This window comes from Periophthalmus magnuspinnatus, chromosome 16 (genome assembly GCF_009829125.3).
Source record: "Periophthalmus magnuspinnatus isolate fPerMag1 chromosome 16, fPerMag1.2.pri, whole genome shotgun sequence".
Lineage (NCBI taxonomy): Eukaryota > Metazoa > Chordata > Actinopteri > Gobiiformes > Gobiidae > Periophthalmus > Periophthalmus magnuspinnatus.
Genome location: NC_047141.1, coordinates 25532482 through 25549283, shown reverse-complemented (window position 1 = coordinate 25549283; position 16802 = coordinate 25532482). Strand labels below are relative to the sequence as shown.

General features: G+C 38.7%; 1 protein-coding gene across 1 annotated transcript in view; it reads left to right on the top strand.

Annotated features, from left to right (window-relative positions):
- The first annotated feature begins 1963 nt into the window (after positions 1-1963).
- The window catches only part of itga8 (integrin, alpha 8), a 69678-nt gene continuing 54839 nt past the window's right edge, over positions 1964-16802 (top strand). Inside the window, exons 1-6 of the mRNA XM_033980304.2 lie at positions 1964-2568; positions 2930-3060; positions 6261-6361; positions 7589-7712; positions 11770-11831; positions 12846-12891. Of these exons, the coding sequence (XP_033836195.1) occupies positions 2375-2568; positions 2930-3060; positions 6261-6361; positions 7589-7712; positions 11770-11831; positions 12846-12891 (658 nt within the window). The 5' untranslated portion in view covers positions 1964-2374. The remainder of the gene's footprint in view (positions 2569-2929; positions 3061-6260; positions 6362-7588; positions 7713-11769; positions 11832-12845; positions 12892-16802) is intronic.

The following is a 16802-nucleotide window of genomic DNA, read 5'->3' as shown; positions in this document are numbered from 1 at the left end:
TCTGAAAACACTGGATGACTTACAAGCGCGTAACCTGAACAGTATGCGACTTAATGTGTGTATTTGGAGGAAACTTGATATCTGTGTGATTTAGGACAGTGAGAAAAATGATTATGAGCAACAATTACACGCTATAATATCCATACATACCAACACAAGAACAGCCATTTAGAGATTCAGTACAGCTATGCCCAGTGCATTGTTTATAAAGCTGACAGGGTAAGAGTATGCTGTCTATTCTCAAACTTGATATTTGATCAAAATTGTATTAGGCCCAAATTGCATCTGCCAAAAGTAGGTTCCAGGTCCCAAAATGATTAGCTCAAATCACTGTATGTGACATCAGGCAGTTCAGACAGTCCAGTGGAGACTTTGGGGTCTATAATGGCTCTTGATACACCCCTGTATACTTGTGCCATCTATGTTATCATGTTTTGATTATGAATGGATCAGTTTTCTCTCTTTAAAGCTTTAGGTATGTGCTTATTTCCATTTCCACTTTTTGCTTGTGTGTTACAAAAAGGGCCCCGTACCAAAGCTTACACTGGGACCCATCACCACTGCTCTTTACTTTGGCCACTATTGGCCAAAGTTAATAGCAAATCTTTATCAACAACCCTCCTCCAGCATACCCAACTATTCTAAGGCAAACACATCCCGGCCGGGGATAGTGGAGGGGCTGTCTACTACTGCCCTTGGCCTGGACAGACTGATAGCTGTAGACAGATGACTTTTGACAATGCATGTGAGTAATATAACATTTTAATACATAATTGTCTCTGGTCCTGGACTCCTGGTTTGGTCCTGGTTTGACCTTGGTTTTGTCATTGACTATTGTGGATTTTCATCATAGACTGTATCTGTTCTTTGGATTTAGGTGAAGTTGATTGAAGAAAAACAGACCAGTTTTACTTGAACATTTTATACTGAGTTCAAGAAGCAATAAAGAATGGGATGGCATTCAAAAAGGTATTTTGTATGAATGGAAAGATGAGTGAAGGACAGAGGAGGGAAATCTTTTTTCCTTTTGGCAAGTCTGGGCTGCTTCATGACATTATTAATTCTTTTGACACAAAGCATAACCCAGATAACCAAAAGTGAAAAAAGTCTGCTGTTTTATTCGTCACAAATGAAAAACGTAAATCTTGCTGTATTAATTTACAGTGGATTTAATACAGAGTTTGACGGATCTAAGGCTTCGGTGTCCAAAAATGTCTGAAAAACAATGGTCCAAGTCCAAGTCATCCAATATGAACAGGGGTAAAATTGTTTTGCCACTGAATAATAACACATGTATTCTTGTTATTTGCAGTAAATAGCACATTCTTCTTGCATGATAATCTTTACTTGGCTAAATGTGCCAAGATAACAGAAACAACCAATCTAATATATTATGGAGCCAACCTGGAACACATCACGTGACAAATTCAGTCTCAAAACGAGGGAAACTCATCATCTACTATCAGGGAGTCGAAAACGTGCGCGCAGAGTTGCAGTTTCCCCGGGCCCGCGTTCAAAAATGTGAATTTAGTAGCCTCTCGTGACCCGCCTGTCACGCCTTCATCACGTATGAGATTATTTTCAACATAAACGACGTGTGTTACCTCTGAAGTTTCGGGGGAAATCACCTGGTGGTGAGTGAAACGCTAAACTGGGCCAAAGTGCTACTAGCTTCAGAGATGTTTTCCTCTCGGCCGACATAATAATTAGTGACAAAATTACACGCAATTATTCACGAGGGAGGGAACGAGGCAGTGGTTTAATAACAGAGGAAGGAACTGGCCAGTCGTACACCTGAAGATTTAGAGAGTGATATTGTAAATTATGCATAAGTAAATTAGTCTATTTATTAATCTAATGCCGAACCGTGCGTAAAAGTCAAATTATTGCATCTCCCCTGATTAAAATGTGTTAAACAAATGCATTGATTGTCATATTCCTGCTTAACGATGGTAATCTATTCTATTTTAATTTCATATGTTTGGGATCGTGCCAAAAAAAGTTCCAGAAACTCTGTCGTCTGTGCCATAAAAGGAGCTGTGACGCGCCAGGCTCATTGCGCGCTCAGATGTGGTTTGTGCCTGCTTGTGTGCGTGTGTGTGCGTGTGTGAGAGAGAGGGGGGTAAAGTTTTGTGTAGAGGGCGGGGGCGAGGCTGTGTAGTGTAGTCTGGCTCTGGACAGACCTGGTGCTGCGACCGGTTCAAGGAGGCTGTCAAAAGTAGCCTACGGTTCAGGGGAGAGCTCGGGGTAAGCGCACCAGTAACGCACGGCTTGGGACAGAACTACCTCACCTGCGCGGAGGAGGAGGACCCACTCTCATCCATTACTACTTCTTCTACTTCTCCCATTGGAAATAGTCTGCAGAAAGCTGGGGATGGAGTGCACGCGGGACTTTATTTCCTCCGCTAGGATGTTTATTCTCGGATTGATAGCAGTGCTTTCTCCGGCGCCAAACGCAGTGTGGAGTTTTAACCTTTACGCACAGCATCCAAGCGTTTATAAGGGACCTGATGGAAGTTATTTTGGTTATTCTGTGGACTTCTATCAAGCTACTACGGACAGCAACACGTGAGTACCAATTTATAGCTTAATATTATTACAACCCTGGCTTCCCATTCAAACTTCTACCTACCCAAAACGCATTTGAATACGCACATGCATTTCTCATGTTGTAGCCTACTTATAAGTCTCCATCATTTTCTATTAAGTTATTCCACTGCTTGGGGCATATCCTGGCATGGGGCAAAGAAAGCATGGACCACTCGGACAGCACACAGAACTAATCATTATTAAAACAGAAGGAAACTGATCTGAATGACTTAGCCACAATGTGCGCACATGTTACGGATGGCCTGTATATGAGAATGTATGGCTAGCATTGCATACTACTTCTGCATGCTCTTTTCTTTTTCTTTCCCCCCCCAATTAGGGTAAGCGTGCTGGTGGGGGCTCCCAAGGCAAACACATCCCAGCCGGGGATAGTGGAGGCAGGGGCTGTCTACTACTGCCCTTGGCCTGGACAGACTGACAGCTGCAGACAGATACCATTTGACAATGCAAGTGAGTAGTATAACATTTAATTAACTTTTTTTTTTTTTTACCACCTTTTAACTGACTCTACGGATACTTCGCTCTTGCCATTATTTAAGCCTGATTTTGTCCTATTATAGACTTGGTTTGGTTCTTTTCTAGTCCTGGTTTAGCTCCAGGTTTAGTCCCTGTTCAATCCCAATTTTGATTTGGTTTGTGTGCAAGAATGAGCAGTGATTTGCATATTCAATCGTCATGGATTATGTACCCTGGATGCCCTTCCTTGTGCATCTCTCTTCATATCTAGGCTTGGGACTAGCACAATTGGTACTCTGGTCTCTTGTCATCCCTTCTGCTTCTTATTTTGGCCAACCTTTGTTCTTTAATCACCTGGATGTAATAGATTAGCAATAAATAACAGATTTGAGAGTTATTTGAGTGCTTTATTGGAAAAACAGTCATAAAATGTTATTGGTTTACGCTCGGTTTTGGTCTATAAACTCTAAAGATGGATCATGCCCAAAATGTCTGTCTGGTATGTTCAAGTATATATGTTAATACAAGTATAATGTAAAGTTGGCAAATGCAATGATTGAGATAAAACATATGGGGCTCTTTAACTTCATCTCATAAAAAGGTGCTTAGTTGTGTTGATTACGCCTGTCTATTTATTATCATCAGTGTCTCTCACGCACTCCTTTCCATGTAAGTGTGCGCATGAGAGAGGGGAGGAGAGAGGGAAAGAGAGGGGGAGAGAGAGAGATGGGATGCAGTGAGAGTAACAAAGAGTGAGAGAGAGGGAGCAAGAGAGAGAGGACAGAAGGAGAGGGAGCAGGGAGACAATGGTGAAACCAGAAGGGGGGTAACTGTATGCACATGGGAATTTAGTCCCCTTTAGATGAAAAAAGGGGTGAGGCCTGCTTTTTATTAGATGCTGAAAAATGCATCTGTGTCTCTTGTTCTTTCTTTCTTCTCTGTCTTTCCAGTTTTTGTCATTCACTGTATGCTTTTAAGATGAAGACTTTCTCTCTACCACAGTTCATAGTGTACGTTGTCATGTTGTTTTTTGTTTGTTGCGAGTTGACAGAAGTGTCTTAGTTCTGTGAAGGGAAGTTTTCTGCCAAGGAAACATATTGGCAACATATTGTCAGTAAACATCAATAAATCATATATGTGTAGCATAGTAGCAACAGGTTTCAGATGTTGAATTTGCTTTGGGAGCAGAATCTGGTGACAACAGTAGCCAGTAAGTATTTAAAACACGTAAGTCAAGATGTTTAGTATTCCCATATTTTCTTTGGAGATGTTTCTTAAAGTTGAAGCGACAAATCATCTGCCTTCTGTGTGCAATTTGCTTATTGATTTGCTGGCTTTTTTTTTTTTTTTTTTACATCAGATTCCCTTTCAGATGATGATCTATTAAGACTTTTGTGCTGTGTTGAAATAAAAAGTTGCATTGCTTTTTGGTGGAGGTCTGCCAACTGTTTGTGTCCAAGGGGATGTTATTGTGTTGTCTTTACTTTGCACAGTATGGCATTAAACTTATCTATCTCCATAGAGACAAGCAGGTCAGATCTATGGAGAGATGAGCACAGTCAATTTAAGAACACAGGTTTTTCAAGGCATTAAAAAACACATGATTTAAAAAGGGAAATAGGTATTTTTTTATGTGCTACTGGATAACAGGTGGTGGACCCTTAACCAGAACAGTTATATAGTTTACCTTTGATATTGGATCCATAGCAACAAGGTAAAAGTAGTGTCAAAATGTATCCCTAACTTTGACCAATTTCGATTTAGATTTTTACTAATAGTCTTGATGAGAAGTGCTTGGACTAAATTGGCAGTTTTAGTGGACCAAGGACTAAACACTAAATATTGTGAATGGAATACACGGGTAGGTGCTGGATGATTGATGATAGCGGCCACACTAGTTTTGTCTACAGTTTCACAGACCCATTAAAACAGGTAGATTCATTCATTGTTGTAAAAAATGTGCAGGACTGGTGACCATCTGTGCGTACTGTATGTAGTGCCTCCGCTGCATGTGTCAGCTTCACGTGGGTCCAATTATGTGAGCTCGTGTACCTGAGGGGTCCATGGCTACAGTGACGTTACGCAGAAGCCATGCCGCTCTGAGCTGCTGGGGGTGGGGGGAGGGGTTTGAACGGTCACACCTCCAGAAAAGATAGATTTCACATGGATCATTAGGAAAAAAAATTGGGGGTTTGTGTTGAAAATACTGACTTAATGAATTTCAATAAGTAAGAGGTGCTTGTCTACCTCTAATGGGGTTACTTGCATTCACTCCCATGCAAGTATATACTTCATGCACCATTGTACTCAGATGCTGGAGTGAGGCAGGTGAAGTGTGTTGCTCAAAAAAACAACAGCAAATTTCATAGTAAGTAGAAGGGACTGAACCAGCAACTCCCAGGTTAGAGGGGAACTAATTTCTGGTTTGTTGTCTGTTGTTTTTTTTGTAATTTTATACACTGGGGAGAGTTTACACCAGACACCCTTCCTCTTACATCTGCTACATTTATCTATACATTATCCAAGAACCAAAAATACATACAGAGAACTTGAATATCTTTTGTTTTTAATGAGAGTCTGCTTCTTACTTTCGACTACTTTGGCCAGCTTCCCGACACTCCTAAATAATTATATTAGAATCCTCCATAAACATGTCCAAACTCTATAATGCAAAAGTTTATTACTACAAGTCGAACAGGAAGTGAGTGCATTTGTGCAAATTAAGTGTTTATTGGTGTAAGCTCTGTGAAGCAATAACATCGTCCGTCTAAGATTTAAAGACACTGGAAAATCTCTCCAACAGAGGGAAGACACATTGAAATGGGCCAAACGTGACACTTTATTGTGGAGTGTTTGTGAATCTGGCCGTCATGTGTGCATTAGATGCTGGAAAGGTTTAGGGCTGCAGGCTCTTTCAGGTTTAGTGTTGCTCTGTTTTATGAGAAAGTTCCAAAACTCGTATCCCCAACGAATGCCTGTCTCTGGGGGGCATATGTTGTTTTGATGTTTGTTGCACACAGACCTCTTTAAAGATGCTTTTTGCTATGCCTTATCGGGGACAAATGTTTTCCATCTAAACAGCTCTGTCTCTGCTCCAGGCCACAGTCAATATCAGCTTTTATAGGCTCTATTATGAAATGTCTTTTGCTCTGGTCTGGTTTTATTGTGTTGGTTTCCGTTCTGTGTGTCTGCAGATAACCGGATGATAAAGGTAAACGGCACTCGGGAGCCACTGGAATTCAAGTCGCATCAGTGGTTTGGAGCTTCGGTCAGAACGCACAGAGCGAAAGTAGTGGTGAGTACATCCAAGTATCACGTTACAGTTATTCCAGGTCACGAGTTTCATTTTATTACTTTTCAAATACCTTCAAGTTGTCTTCAAGACTTAACTCATTCTGAAAGTTTGCAGCATCATTGTTAAATCCACCTGTCACTCAATTGCAGCATGACAGAGGTGGGGCAAAAGGAGGACTTGCATGCCTTTGTTTGACCCGGGAGCTATCATTGTGACTGGTTGGCTATTAAAATAAATGAAATCAGATATTGATAATCACTAATCATTAACTGAACTTCAAACTGAAAATCTTTTTTTGACATATTGAGGACAAGTATTCTAACCAGTGAGCCAATGTATGTACTATCTGGCAAAACTGAAAAAAACAACTATTTATTCTGGACTGGGACTAGCAATTCTGTCCTTTTATGGCTGGGTTCTTTAGCGTATTAACAACATCAATTCAATTAATATATTGATTTGGCATAGGCTAGATCTGGTTTATTTTTATTTCTACCTTAGTCTCATGGGTTTCATGCAAATAATTGCTTCCTGTTTTTGAAGGTTTTTGTGAGGGGCTTTACCCATTCAAAAGATCATTTTGATTACCATAGCTTGAAATCCTTGAATGGCTTTGCATGTTTTCATAGATCAAAGTTGAGATAAAAAAAAGCATTGTTTTCATTCTTGCCCTTTTAAACATGCAACCAGCTATTGCCTGGCTGTTTAAAGGTTCTATATTACACAAAAATGACTCTTGTGAGCTTCAAGCCATGTTATAATATTACCTCATCAAAAACAGACCTGGAGTTGTGTTTTGTTTCATTCACACATGTTTGAGTAATACTTTATTATTAGTCTGTCCACATCGCCAAAGTTCAACATGCTCTGTTCCACCAAGTGATATCATGAAGAGTTTAGGTAGTTTTCAAGTTAACAGCTACCATTTATCTTTAGTTCAGTGGGGATTGTAAATTCCAGGGCAGAAATCAACCAAATGATTCTAGTGAAGGCGTATGAAGTTTAAAAACACAGTGGAGCACTTCCTGTATTACCACGTGTTTTCAGTTTGAGAGAAGAACTCAGCCTAAATGTGCAGGGTTTGTGCGTCGAACATGGGTGAATGAAACAAAACACAACTCCAGGTATGCATTACAACACAGATCAGAAAACAGCGTAATATGGGCCCTTTAACACTGCTCTAGTGATAAATATATACTAAATACACTGTTTGTTGTCTGTGTCTAGGCATGTGCCCCTCTGTACCACTGGCGCACGGTGAAACTGAGCGGGGAGCAGGACCCGGTGGGGACCTGTTATGTGGCGGTCCAGAACTTCAGCGCCTACGCGGAGTACTCTCCCTGCAGAACCAGTCAGTCTACGTCTGCCTCGTCTTAAATTCACTGCCCCCTTTCCTCTCTGTCCTCAGCTGCAAATACCATCTCTGAGCCTGAATTATGCAATACACCTACCTAAGCCCCAAATCCTATTTCAACTAAAGTGTAGTCATAATAAAAGTCACATGTGGTTAGAATCAATAATAACTCATAGATTTGTTAATTCTTTGATTCTACAGCTCAAAAAGAAAATGTACCTTGTTGAAAATAAAAACTATACACGTAAAATAGTGATAGAGAATAGAATAGTAATGTTCAGTGGTGGAAGAAGTACTCAGTTTTGTTATCTACGTAAAAGTACAAATACCAGAGTAAAAAAATACAAAAGTAAACGTCACATGAAAAAAATTTACTATTTCGTACAGATTTTGAGGTCATATAAGGCTTCAAATGTAGTGGTGGATAAAGATTTGTGCTGAATTTTGCTAAATTGATCATTGTTTTTTGTTTGTATGTTAAAACAGTAAAAAGAAATACAGTAACAAAAAATGCTTTTACTTTTCCGTCCTGTTCAAAAATGTAATGGATTAGAAAGTACGCATACCTGCTCTCAAATGTAGTAAAGTAAGTATCCACTTTAAAATGTACTTAGGTAAAGTACAGATATCTAAAATTAATTCTTAAGTGCAGTACTTTACTTTACTTTACTTTGTTTCTTTCCACCACTGTTATTGTTGTATATTGTAGACCCATATCTCATTTATTAAACACTAATTATTATCAGAATCAGAATCAGAATCAGAATCAGAAGACTTTTATTGCCATAGTCTGTGAACACAGTTCACAAACTAGGAACTTGATACGGTGAAAAAGTGCAACATAAACACACTGAATAAATACAAATACAAATAAGAGCATGCACAAAGTTAAAAAGATATGCTTAAAAAAATCAAATGAAATACTTAAAGGGAAAAAATATGTACAATAGCAGCATCAGAACAACAGTGCAAAGTGGCTTATTAAAGTGACCGGTGTTATAAAGTGTCCAGTTTAGTGCAGATATTATAGAGTGTTCATGAGACAAACAGCAGAGGGGAAGAAACTGTTCTTATGGCGAGAGGTTCTGGTCCCAATGGACCGTAGCCTCCTGCCAGAGGGAAGTGGCTCAAATAGTCGTAATTATTGTAAACATATTACTTTTGACATTATTTTGGGTTAGAGTTGGCTTCAAGTACATGTCTTCTGAATGTACATTATTCATTATTTCCTCATGCAGTTCCCATCTCTTCTCCTTCTGCACTTGTGACTCCAATATAGTCCACTTTGTTACCCAATTAAGTCATTTGCAACAGGGCTTGTGAATTTACATTTACACATTTACTTTTATCAACAACCAATCTGTTATCAAAACTGTAAACTGGACTTAAATTGAAAAAGTTTAATTCAAAAACACACATTAATTTCAGTTACTGTTACTACCTCTATAACTGTTTCCAAATATATTATTTCTCCACATACCGTTCAGTGCGTTTTTATTACACATAACGTCTTTTTTATTCAGAATGAGTTTGAAAGAGTCGACAAAATAATTTACCTTCCCTCCATACTGTTTATAGGGAACTAGATTTTATAAGCCAAGATCATAAACTGTTAGAATATTTTATTTTAGCTGGCGTTTGTTTTGCATTTCACTGCCCGGTGTATTCCGTTGCTATGGTGGCTGTGGGATAATTTGTCAGTCTGACACTTTATCTCTCCGCCTCTATGGTCCTCTTCATGTTGTCATCAGTTCTCTAAAGAGGACCCCTTTTCTCTCTCAGATTTGTATCTTTCTCTCACTTTTTCCTCGACCCCTCTCACCCCTTCCACTGATACGGGGATTCCTCAAAAAGTGCGATAAGTGAGTGTTATCAAGCTGCACATCATAAACGGCACTTCAAAAGACAGGGAATTATCATTTAAACTATGGTCTACTTTGTGCCAAAAATTCCCCTACTGTTCAAATACTCTCACTCCAGACATTATAAAAGTGTTTATGTCAGGGCAGACTAATCAAGACAAGAGTAATTGAGTTGTAAACGAGATTGTTCTCAAGGGGATAGGCCGGCTGCCACGGCAACACGTTTTGGACTGCAATATAAACTATATAGCTGCAGTTATTAGATTAAGTAATATCTTTATAGCTATAATGTGACAGTTTATGACACTGATAAAGCTGCACTATGTGACTTTTCTTGTGAGAGTCGCTCATCTACTTGTCTCCATGGAGATGTTTTTTGCTTTGTTTGTATGTTTCACAGCATTTATTCAATCACAGGTGTAACAAATACACTGAAAAACATTTATTCAGACTGTGAGTGGGCTTGCCTCAGCGCAGATCTGACTTAGAAGTTTGCCTATTGGTGTAACGCTTATCTTCATGGAGAGAGATTAAGCTTGATGGCATACTGTGGAACATTCTAAGCAAAGTTTAATAACATTTCAATGGAACATGGCAGATCCTCCACCAGAGAAGTTGCATAGATCACCTATAATTTTAAAAAAAACAAAAATCTGACTTGCGCAAACAGCAGCTACACAATAAATATTAATCCATCCAAATTGCACGTCTTTTATTATGAAAATCTTGGTAAAAACCTACTGAGAATACATGCTTTAGCTCCTAACTGTGTTTATCTATGCATATATAGAGTCACACATCATTAAGCCTCACCTCGGGCTGGCTCTCAGACACCAGAGACCAGTCCATTGTTTGCAAAGAGCTGTGCAGTCAGATGAAGTCACTTAAACATTTGGTGTAAAGCTTGTTTTGTTAGGTGTCAAAGACAATTTGGATATTAAACTTAATACGAAACACACTTTTAGTTTTAGAGATCATTAGGAACATTTTAATCCTACTTTTGAACTGCTTTTCATTACACGTTTATGGTTTTTACTGGAAATCACATGTTACAAATATTTAACGTCACAGTCTTGATTGGTGAATGACTCTGGTTTGTGATTGGTCAGTTACTGAGGCAGCAGTGGCATCAGTCATCAGCTATGGCACTGTTTACCCCTGCACGCTTGACACTTGCCCCAAACAGAGGCTTGCATTTTTGTGGTTACATCACAGCAAATCAATCATAGAAAACTGCTAGCGATACAGCGTTTAAGATAATGCAGTTTAAATGTATAAAAATAAAATATTTAGTTCTTAATAATCGCGTGTCTGTCCAGTCAGTCTCTCCTACATTATGTTTGAATGCAGGTGGATGTGGAACAGGCCATAGAGCATCAAACCATCGTCCTTATTTGGGACAGTCCAACCACAGCCCTTGAATATTCTCACATCATTCAAATCAAAATAAGTGACTTCTTTTACCTTAGATGAATAAGAATTTGGTGTTTCACTTATAGAAATTTGCATAATTTTTCACTCCTCTGCAATTTATTCTTTTTTTTTTTTTACTTGCAAGCTGCCTTGTTTGTTTAGACACAAACGGATCATGCTTTTCTCTGACTGGTTAATCCACCTGTCAGTCACACCCATTGGACATTAGCTAGACTAGGGGTGTCAAACACAATTTTACAGAGGGCCACAAATTGGCAATTCAGCAAATTGGCTGTCCTCAAAGAGCCAGATGTAAAATAGATGTAACTACTTTTTGAACTTGTTAATTAACTGTTTCTGTATTTATTACTTATTCAAGTTTCAACTATTGCATATTCATTTGCATAGGTGTAAAAATATGGCTGTGTAATGACATATCTCTTGATAAAATGACATGTTAAGACCATCATACCTTTTAATTTACCATGTCGAGGGCCACATAAAATGATGTGGAGGGTCACATTTGGCCCACGGGCCTTGAGTTTGACACATGTGAGCCAGAGAAATCACAGTTCCAGACCCAAACGTGTTGTAAAGTATTTTAAAAGCGAGTGGCTTTAACTGGCCAGGCAAAATAACTGCTGTACAAGACTTTATTTAAATTAAAAAAATATATATCAATAATAATAAAATGAATGATAATAGATGAGGTTTTTGTTGTACTTACTGAAATCGTTTTGTGTATCAATAAAAGCTGTGATTTTTTTGTGTTTCTACAGATGACCCAGATCCAGAGGGACAAGGCTTCTGCCAGGCCGGCTTCAGTGTGGACTTCACAAAGGTAAACATGAAACAAACTCTTTGACAAATCCCTATTCCTGCAGGACCACGGCACACATGTCCCCTCTTAAGTGCACACACAATCCTCCCTTTTGAGATTTATGGACCACCTCGAGATGACAGAGTTTGTCCCCTGAGACCCCTCCCCTTCTGACGTGAACCATCGTCTGAAAACACAATAGAGCAAAGACACATCCACGTAAACGCATTCTTTTACTGTATGCTTGCTCTCACCTTTGACCTCTGATCCCCGCATCCAACTTTACCCTCATGTGCAGGAAACACTCCCTCTCCTCAGGATGTAACAAACAAAAGTGTATACGCACTTTGAACAAGATCAGTGCATGAAATGACAAGTATTCCAACGTCAAAATGATAAGTTGTGTATCTATGTACACTTACCTCACTTTTAATTTTTGTGCTGTCTTGTTTTTTTTGAAGGAGACGTTATTTTTTCTGTTAGCTGTAAACTAGAACATACATAGATCAGTTAGTTAATTGTAAACCTCAATCTTGATCTTAATTTGACTAATAATAAAAAGATACTCATTAACCACCTGTTATAAGCTGCAAAACAGATCGCTATAGTAGTACTTCACTGAAACCAGCAGCAGATTTTCATTTACATCTGTTTATTTTTGAAAACATTTAAAACCTTATAGCGCAGAGAAGGCAGCGGAGACAGGGAGTAGGTGAAATTGGATTTTTTTTCTGGCCAATCATGCCCCAATTACATAACAAAGCAGGATTACTCAAATGCTAAAATACTATTTCTCAGATTTCCACCTGATGACATCACAGGGTGGATCAAAGTGTTTTGAATTCTGGAGAGGGAGACCGCTAAATACAGGATTTCTGAAGCATGGATGAATTTACACTGGATGTTTTGATTAGGAATAGGAGACACATAATGAGATTGGAAGAAACGTGAATTTACCATGATATAGGACCTTTAAGCATTAAGTATTAAATGTACATTAATAACTTTAACTTGTTTTTTGGGGTTTTTTTTCAGGAAGGAACGCTGGTAGTGGGAGGACCTGGGAGCTTTTACTGGCAAGGTAATGATGCTATATTAAACCCACATATTTTAAGCATGTCACTGTGATTTCACTGCTGGAAAATGTTCAAATATGAGATACATTTAGCAGCACGACTTACCAGTTCAAAGCATGATAAAGTTGTGGGAGAAGTTAAGCTTAAGAGGCCCCCAACTTTGGTCCTGACTTCATACTTTTTGCCGTGTGTAACAGTGAAGCAGGAAGCTAGTGTTTGGGCTCGGTAATGAACTGATCAGGAGGTAATGGAGTGGAGAGGAACTGCCCCTCTGCCCCTGTACGATAGAGCACAGAGGGGCATGGAAAGAAAGCACCAAACCTTCGGAAAGTTGCTGAAAAAGTGGCACTTATAAATAGGTAAAGACAACACAAAGGACAATGCAAACAGCTTGAACTGATTGAGATTTGAAAGCAGGTTAGCCAAGCCAGGGATCAAAAGTTGAAGGGGTACGTTTGAGATAAAGAGTATAAGATGGATGTGCTGCTTGATAAAACTGCACTGAGGTTGGCTGGTTTGCTGCGTGTACTGGGCCAGACTAAGCGTTTGAGTGACTTAATGAATGTATGCATAGCGAGGATTCAGCTGGTGAAGACAAGTATTTTGACTCCCCCATTTTTGGTGTGAGGGTAGACTAGTGCGGTTTAAAGCAACAATCGCTCCAACAGCTGGGTTAGCTTGGAAACAGTTTTCAATGAAGATATTTGCTCCATGTTTGAAATTTCTGTTAATCTTAGCCAGCTCATTAGTTGAAAGAGGGATTAGGAGATATGTAAGGTTGTGTGGGTGCTATTAGGGCTGCAAGTGGCTAGATAGTATGCTCTGGAGGGACACTCTGTTGTGTTTGGTCATTTGAGCTGATAATGTTTAGAAACTGTGGTCAGGAAATGGGTTTTGGTTAAGTTTATGGTTAGGAAAATGGTTAAGGTTAGGGTTGGCATCACTTCCGTCCCTACTTTTAATACTAACCCTACAGCATTTATCACAATCAAACTGAAATTACATTTGAATGGTCATTTTATTAGCAGATTCCCGATGGTGCAATTACTTGAGATAATATAAGGCCTCCTGCAAAGATCTAAATATCTCATCTCAGAGGGATCATAACTTTATAAAACTGTCTAATCTTGTATTAACTGAATTAATACAAAAGTTCATAAAATGTAATTCTTGTATTAGTTTAACAGTTTATATTTCTGTCATTTCTCCAATGTTTGAACTGGATCACAAATGTAATCGTTTATGAAATGTTGCTGGAACATCATGATTTTATTTTCCAAAATTGTTCAAACCTATTTAATCATGTCTTCATGCCTTATTTGTTTAATTACAATTTAGCCTATTGGCAGATTGTAGACTCAAAACTTCAAACCAGACCAAAGAAGATTACATTTAAAGATGGCTAAAATGATGCTGAAAATCCAAAATCCAGATGTTACTGAACCTGCTATTTCAATTCTGTCCGATGTTTGTTACAGCTCTCACAATGCCCATATTGTCCTGATGTAAAAGTAGAAGTTCAAAAACAAAGGCCCAGGACAAAGCTTATTTGACTTTGAACATAATGATGCTTGTTTGTCAGGCTGTGTTTCTTAAGGCTCTGAAGATCAAGAGCGTACGTACATCCTAAAGTAATAATAGAGATCCTGTTGCTTTTATGTCCTCATGCTGAAGTTTTGCCAAGTAACTTCACCAACCAGACTGACTAAAAGTATATATGTCTGACTGGGCTGCCAATTCCTAATTCATTCTAATCTCCCAGGGATTGGTGAAATCGCTCCTTTATTGGCCAGTTAATGGGAAGAGTATCCTTCAAACTTTTATTTAAAGTAGGCGTGCAACAATATTCAGTATAATATAGATTAATTTGATAGGACCATCACAATACGTTTTATACTTTTGCAGATATATAAGAAAACAGCAGCATATGTTTGAACAGAGGTAGTGTAACTGAATAAAAGGTATGTTGATTGATAATACCATAAGAATAATAGAGGAATCATTTGTTTTTGTTATTCTTTGTCAAATTTGTAGCGTTATCGAGGTACATATCGAACTGTGAAAAACTCTATTTTATGAGAAAGCTATGATAAAAATACAGTTGTTCAACAAATGACAATAGGCCTTCAACAAATAATTGATAATAGCTAGCCATAGGACATTTGACAGCATGCGAACCCTTTGGTTGTGATAACATTTACAGCGATGTACCATAAAGGGGCCTAATACCTCACTGGGTACTGCAATTATCCAACCCTTTCATGAAGTTGTTTTGGATCAAAATTGTGATTTAAAATGCCAAAGATACAGCATAATGATGCATGAGTGTCATAGATTACAAACATATACGTAGAAATAAAAGAAAAGTTAAAATCTGTCAACTGGACAAAAAGTTGTAGGAGTGAAGACGTTTCTCTGCTCATCCAAGCCGTTCTTCAGTTCTGGTCAGATCACTGGTGAACACTGCTTTATATTTATCTGAAGGGAGGAGCTAGATACACTGGAACTGAACCAGAATCATAGATCATACCTGGACAACTGAGGGATTACACAAACAACCATATAGAAAACAAAAGCACAATGTCCCAATTAAATGTCGCATGTTACTTATCAAGCATTTTCTTGTCCTAACCACTAAATTGAATACAGTCCTTGCGTCATGTTTTTATTTACATTTTGCACAATACCTCATCTCTTTCACATGTTTAGAAGAGTAGGGTGCCCCAGACAGTCTAATGCACACTGGGTCTCCATGCCCCCTGTTAAAACACTTCCCTGAAAGTTTTAAAGGCACTTCAGGCTGGACTTTACAAGCTCTAGTACACAAAAATTATCTGTGGGAATCTTGTTGAGAAATCCCCTATATCTTGTTATCGCGCAGTGAAAAATACATTTTAATTAGCCTCAGCTTTGAGCGATGCATCCGCGGCAACACTCTGGGACAGTGGGTCTCATTTATCAGAAACAGCCTTCGTATGGTGATCTATTATTGCAGAGATAACTCACGACTCGGAGTTGGAGACAAGAGCAGAGTTTGGGGCAGGGTTGAGGGGGGATGAGGGAGGGTTGAGGGGGGTTAAGAGGGAGCGTTTCCCTCCCTGTCAGTCCACACATGCGCTTGCACATAAAGGGGAATTTATCGAAGGTTGAGGCAGTTTGCTGATAAAATCATTTGTTTGTTTGACCCCCCGTTCAACAGCAGAGGATTACTGTTGTTTGTGTGTCAGCGTGAGGGCGCAGCTGTAATTCACAAACCTCTCCGCAAAGGACACGGATATTTTCTTTGGAGTATTTTTCCAGTTATTCCACTGGTAACGATGTGTTTTAGCTGTCCTCTGGGAGAAATTGGATGCACTGCTGGGCACTTGCGTGTTGAACCGGTCAAGATATGCCTAGGTCCTATGGTTACTGCTCGGCCTATAGGGTTCAGTACAGTTAAAAGGTACTAATGTGGTACCAAATAAAAGAAAACAAAGTTTAAGTGCTTCAGAGACATTTTTTTTGGAAAACTGGTACTGACAAACCATTTCTGTTGGCAAGCTGGCCTTTTGAATCCTAGGAGAACACCAAATAACTTGTCTATCAATGGTAAAAGCAACAGTTTTCTTCAAAGAAATCTCAAAGTATTCAACTGAATTTATAAACATATATATTATTCTGTAATTCTAGATAATACTTAGTACAGGAATACAGTAACTAACATAAAAATGTTTCATGCATGTACCCAGCCCTACATATAAGATAGGCTATCAGGAGGTTTGATTCAAGTATATTTTGTCTTATTAAATGTAAAAAAAAAAAGATTTTTGAAATTAAATTCCTGAACATAAACTTTCATTGAAAACACTTAAAAACAAAGATTGGCTGTAGACCTCTTATTCAAAAAGCCCCTGACAATTAGAGATGACTGAATCTC